This window comes from Papio anubis, chromosome 14, assembly GCF_008728515.1.
Source record: "Papio anubis isolate 15944 chromosome 14, Panubis1.0, whole genome shotgun sequence".
In the NCBI taxonomy this organism is placed as follows: Eukaryota; Metazoa; Chordata; class Mammalia; order Primates; family Cercopithecidae; genus Papio; species Papio anubis.
Genome location: NC_044989.1, coordinates 70,318,235 through 70,324,458, shown reverse-complemented (window position 1 = coordinate 70,324,458; position 6,224 = coordinate 70,318,235). Strand labels below are relative to the sequence as shown.

The 6,224-nt window shown below is 53.7% G+C and overlaps 1 protein-coding gene across 1 annotated transcript; it reads left to right on the top strand.

Moving 5' to 3' along the window:
- Positions 1 to 219: 219 nt before the first annotated feature.
- On the top strand, positions 220 to 5,101 carry ASPRV1 (aspartic peptidase retroviral like 1). The gene has a single exon (XM_003908773.5). The coding sequence runs from the start codon at positions 3,403 to 3,405 to the stop codon at positions 4,528 to 4,530; it is 1,128 nt and encodes a 375-aa protein (XP_003908822.1). The 5' UTR covers positions 220 to 3,402; the 3' UTR covers positions 4,531 to 5,101.
- Positions 5,102 to 6,224: the final 1,123 nt, after the last annotated feature.

Here is a 6,224-nt window from a genome sequence, read left to right as displayed (position 1 = left end):
GGCCGGGCGTGGTGGCTCATGCCTGTAATCCCAGCATTTTGGGAGGCCGAGGCAGGCGGATCATGAGGTCAGGAGATCGATCCTGGCTAACATGGTGAAACCTGTCTCTACTAAAAACACGAAAAATTAGCCTGGTGTAATCCCAGCTACTCAGGAGACTGAAGGAGAATCGCTTGAGCCCAGGAGGCCGAGGTTGAAGTGAGCCAAGATCACACCATTGTACTCCAGCCTGGGTGACAGAGTGAGACTCCATCTCAAAAAATAAATAAATAAATAAAAATAAAATAAAGCGTTTGGGGTGAACTCACTGCCCACCAAGGGCTTCAGGTCTCAGGAGGCCCGACGGGCCCAGTCTTGGGCTTGTCCTGATTTGCCCAACTGTCCTGAGGGAGACTAAAGCAGGCAAAGGATCCAAGTGAATATCAGAAGTGAAACAATTTTAAAAAAACAACAGAAAAGAAACGGCAAAAGGGAACCAGGGAACTGAGACAGAATTGGGTTGGTGGAGCTCACAGCCCAGAAATCTCAGTGAGGGGGCGTGGAGGGTGGCGAGCCCCACTCCTTCCTGTTTATTGTCCTGCTTTGCTCCTCCAGGGTTAAGTACGGTGTGCCTGCTTCAGGGTACACCCAGGAATCGCTAATGGGTGATAATGAGGGTGTCCCGCCCCAATACCTATACTTGTCAATAATTAACCATGATTTCCTAGGTTCTGGGAGGTACCTCCCAAGGCATAAGGGAACTCGAGAACTAACCTTTACCCATGTCCCTGATCCTAGCCAGAGACAGACTCCCAGACTCAGCCAGAGGCTGATGCCGACCCCTTCCAGCTCTCATGGTAACCACGAGGCCCCTGCGTGCTTCTGTTGTGGAAGTCCCAGAGGGAGCTGTGTGGACAGACAACCTGAAGGGTCATCTGCCTCAAGCCACAGCGGCACAGAAGTCTAAAGACTGTGGGGAAGGATGGGGCCAAGGTGGGCTTGGGCTCCTTGGTGAGGGGGCCCAAGCAGCTAAGCAGGGGTGGAGGTTACCATAAACTTGTTCATCACCAGCCACAGTGCTTTGCCTGCCCTAGAGAGTCAGTGTGACCAAGGCTTCCATGCAGGGGTGTGATGGAACTGGATTCCAGAGGGGGGAAAAAGTCTTCATTTAGTATTTGCCAATTTTGGTGGTGTAACTACTTCCACCAAGTCTGATTTCAAGCACCAATTGGTTTAACAATTGACCCACCAAATTCCTGAATATTTAACAAGCAGCTCTTTCTCCACTGCCCACCAAGACCCCTGCCCCCAGCGCTTATGCTGTACCTCTCCCAGCCCAGCACTCCACCTCCCTGTCCTTGCAAAATGCCCTTCTCTGGCCGCTGGAAAGCCTGAGACCTGAGGCCATGGAAGCTCCTGTGCTCCAGGGTCCTGGGCGGAGCTGCTCTGCTTCCCAGGTTGTCACACTGCTCACGGAATGATGTGTGTGAAACGACTTTGCCAAAGTGAACACCAAACCCACTCAAATGAGGTCCCAAGGGACCACCAATTTCTAGTCTAAGTGCAGCAGGGAGACTGGAATTCAATGTCTACCACTATGGTTTGAAAAGCTGGTTCAGGGCATTTAGCAGTCCCAGCTTGTCAGCTGACAGGCCATCCTGCCTCGCTCCTCCCTTGGTCGCATGCTAACCTCCTCACTCATTTCCACTTCCAGGGGACTAGATGTGCGGAGGTAATGAATACCAGGGAATCGGGAAACCACTGGGTCAGTTCTTTGAGTCACAGAACAGCACTCATCCCAGCAGCTGGGAAGCTATCTGCAAAAGCCCATCTGCAGAAGGGGCTTCCTGGCCTTGCATGTGGCTGGGCCATTTCTCTGGATGCAGGGTTTTCATTATGCAATCTTCTCAAAGAACCACCTGCTCTCAACACCTTCTCAGTGACTCCATTTCCCCCTCCTCTGGGCTCCTGGAATGCCACAATGGCCCCACCTTAGCCAGGCAGCTGTGATGAGAGGTGTTGACCCAGCTGCCTCTCCGCTGGCTCACTGAATCAGGTGGAAGGGGCTGGGGACAGCACAGTCTTACAGTGTGGTTGGGGACCTGGGCTATCCAGAGGCAGGACTGTCCAAAGGCAGGGTACTGCTGGGATTCTGCCAGGCACTGAGTGATGCATGGCATAGGGAGCTGGAGAGGGACAGGCTCTTGGCCAGGAAAAACAGCCCCAGAGCCACAGGTGTGCCATCGAGTCTTCCTCCTCTCCGATCCTTAATCATTCCTGTTTGGTGACAGCACACAGCTAGGCCTGGAGCCCAGCAAAGAGCCCCTGGGTCCCAGAGGAAGTTGTTCTGGGGGCTGGAGACAATCACAAATGCCAAGTTTGCGAGCCCCAGACTGGTTCATAGCGAGAGGCAGACTTGTGAACGAACCACCAGAGCACACTGTAAAACACGCTCAACCAGGAGTGGGTGCCCTTGCTAGGGACAGGCAGAAGGCTCCATGGAGCAACATTTGAATGCGGACATAAAAGTGGATCCCTTCAACAGCCCCTGCACAGCCCCAAGTCAGGCCTCCAGCCCTTGGACTCACAGATCGCCCCTGTAGACGCCTGGAGGTCCTCCGGTGCTACCCTTTACCCCTGCAGTGGAGGGGCACACAGCCAGAGCCCTCCAGGTCCTCACCACTGGCATCGCCAACATGGTAGACGTTTTCCCTCTCAAAATGAAAAGGGACTAAATTTCCCCATGATCTTTCCACAAATGACCATGTTGGGAAGTGGGAAAGGAAGGGCTGCAGGGCCTGGGGCAGGGACCCTTGGAACAGTTCTTGGAAATGGAGAGGGGTAAATAGAGTGGAGACAACGCTCATGGAGTCCAGTATGAGCCTATCCAGAGTTGCTCGGCCACCTCTGCCTCTGAATCAGGGGTGATCAATGAAGGAAAATTACTGCAGCAATTGAGTCCATGTAAGATGATTGTGCACGTGTGTGTGTGTGTGTGTGTGTGCGCGTCCCCTCACTCAAAAAAGACCATTTTTGTGCGTTCTTGATTCTGGGACCCTCCTCTACCTCCCTCTCCAGGAAATCCCATAGGATCCCATACCTGCTTTAGAATGTGTGTGAGACACTTCCCAGTGCCTGGCACGTGGTAGGAGCTCTGTACATGTAAACTCTTTTCCTTTGACCACTCAAAGTAGTCACTTGTGGGGGAGGCCAACAGGGGCTTCCCCGGTCTCAGAGCTGATGGGCATCTGGTCCCTGCCTCCGTCTTCCTTCTCTGGCTGATGACAAATACCTGAATGTCATCACATCCTCCATGTCCTCATCTGTTATTCTGGAACACAGGCTGGGGAGGGTACAGGGTAGTCCCCCTTCAACAGAGGCCAGCCTTTCTTGGGATGTGGGCTGGCTGGTGTTGGTCCAAGGATGGATGCGGAGGGTGAGGCACCCATCCTGCTAGTCGGGCCGGATGCTGGCAGGAGGGCGGAGCGAGGAGGGGCGGAGCTTCCAGAACAAAGAAGAATAGGGAGCCCAGGGGCCAGCCTAGGAATCAAAAAGGCTCTGCAGAGTGAGCAGGCCACAGCACTGCCTGCCTCTGCCCCAGCAGTCAGTCAGCCAACGGCACCTGCTCCCTCCTGCTTGCCCAAGGCTGGGCAAGTCATCCCCGCTCTGCTTCCAGAGGCCCCGTTTTCCAGCGTGATTGCGCCGACACTGCTCTGTGGGTTTCTCTTCTTGGCGTGGGTTGCTGCTGAAGTTCCAGGGGAGAGCAGCAGGATGGCCGGGAGCAGAGCCAGGAGTGAGGAAGGCCGCCGGCAGCATGCCTTTGTCCCGGAGCCTTTTGATGGGGCCAATGTCGTCCCAAACCTCTGGCTGCACCGCTTTGAAGTCATCAATGACCTCAACCATTGGGACCATATCACCAAGCTAAGGTTCCTGAAAGAGTCCCTCAGAGGAGAGGCCCTGGATATCTACAATGGGCTCAGTCCCCAGGACCAGGGAGACTACGGGACTGTGAAAGAGACCCTCCTGAAGGCCTTTGGGGTCCCTGGGGCTGCCCCCAGCCACCTGCCCAAAGAGATCGTCTTTGCCAACAGCATGGGTAAGGGCTACTATCTCAAGGGGAAGATTGGTAAAGTGCCCGTGAGGTTCCTGGTGGACTCTGGGGCCCAGGTCTCTGTGGTCCACCCAAACTTGTGGGAGGAGGTCACCGATGGCGATCTGGACACTCTGCGGCCCTTTGAGAACGTGGTAAAGGTGGCCAATGGTGCTGAAATGAAGATCCTGGGTGTCTGGGATACAGCAGTGTCCCTAGGCAAGCTGAAGCTGAAGGCACAGTTCCTAGTGGCCAATGCAAGTGCCGAGGAAGCCATCATTGGCACTGATGTGCTCCAGGACCACAACGCTGTCCTGGACTTTGAGCACCGCACATGCACCCTGAAAGGGAAGAAGTTCCGCCTTCTGCCTGTGGGAGGGTCCCTGGAAGATGAGTTTGACCTGGAGCTCATAGAGGAGGACCCCTCCTCAGAAGAAGGGCGGCAGGAGTTCTCCCACTGAGAAGCCCCCTTTTCTCTAACCTCCTAAATATTGGTGGGAAGGCCCACCACTGTGGTGGGCGGGGGGCGCATATCCTCAGGGGGATCACTGGGCTTGGCCAATCCGCTTATCAACTCTTGCTCTTCCCTCCTCTCTTCCTCCCTCTGCAGGGGCCTTAATTTGCCCCTGGCTGGGGAGGCTTCCACTGAACAGGCACAGGTGAGGGAGATCAGGCTGTCTTAGAGGGACAGGGTCCTCATGGTCATCAAGCTGCTATTGATGACAAAGACTCGAAGGCTGGAAGAGCTCCCAAGGAAGCTAGAAATGCTTGTCTTTGAAAGAACTGTGGGACCCCTTCAGATCCCCTGAGGTATGGCTTGGTCACTCTCAGGTTCTCAGAGCCTGTCTCAGCTGGGCTGGGTCCTAGCTGCAGGGTCTTCGTGAGGGTCACAGTTGCTCTGAGACACTGCCTGAAGAGCCTTTCCACCTGTACAATGGTATTTTCTGTCTATCATTTGCTTTGAAGCCCATTGTGCCTTGTGCCAATAATTCAATTGCTGCAAACACCAATAAAGATTGATTCATGGAAAAACCATGTAATGTGTTGATTGAGGATGAGAGGAATGTGAGAGGGAGTCAACATCAAAGACAAGGGAGATTCACGTGTCTAATGAGTGCTTAGCTGGAGGTATAAGAACATATACACAGTGACAACATGTCTTGGATTTTCTAAGACAGTCTCAGCATAAAATATTTTGACTTATTCCCTCTAGAATTACTCGCGTTATTTTGAATCATCATAATTCCTCTACTTATTTCAATCTGTAGTATTTTACCATACACATTGCCCCTATACCCAAAAGCGACCCTAAAGTCTTATGTGAGATGTCTTGATTGGGGATTGGGAAATTATGATTATGATAAACAAACAGGAAAGTGTCTGCTGGGCAAATAGGTTCTTACAGCTGTCCAGGAGAGAGAACTTGGAGGCAGAAAGCAGGGCCAGGAGACAAGTGTTAACCTGCGTGGGACAGCCCAAGGGTGTGCTGGAGGACAGGGGAGGCAGCGGCAATGCAGGGTCCTGGCGGTGGGAGGTCAGCCTCTTCCTGGAGGAACTTGCAACAGAGCCTGAAACTAGAGCGACCTGATGGAGAGGAGGACGTTCCCAGATCTGGAAATGGGGTGTGCATCTCTTTTAGGGATCCACCTCGTATTTGCTTCCAAATTTCTGATTTTTTCTGGAATGCAGCAGGGCTGGGGATCTGAAACCCAAAGGGAGAAGCTGAGTGGACAGAAGTCTCCACAGAGGAGCCAATTTGTTCCAAATCTCAGGCCTCCCCACCAAGCACATGGGGCGAGCCCGTTCTCAGGGGAGATGACCTGCACCCTCCAAACTTTGGGCCCAGGAAGATTGGCGCAAGGTCAGAGACATGAACATGCAGGGATCCCGGACCTCTTGATGGAGGCGTGAAGGACCATTTTCCGTCCTCCAGGGTAGAATGAGCCTCTCGAAGTTCCCACCTGGACAGCTCCTGAGGGAAGACAGAAGGCAGGAGTGAAGCCCCTGGACTTTTTGAAGCTGATCTGAGCCAGGACCAGCTGCCCCTCCCTGGCCCCTTCTTCCCTCCGATTCCAGCTGTGATCCTCCTGGGAACTGAGGCATGACTCAGCCCCTAATCCCCGGGGTTTACCCAGGCCCCTTCCTTGGGCAGCCA

What these genes read in the sequence shown, in the direction of transcription:
- ASPRV1 (XM_003908773.5), top strand. Translation starts at nt 3,403, where the DNA reads ATGGATGCGGAGGGTGAGGCACCCATCCTGCTAGTCGGGCCGGATGCT.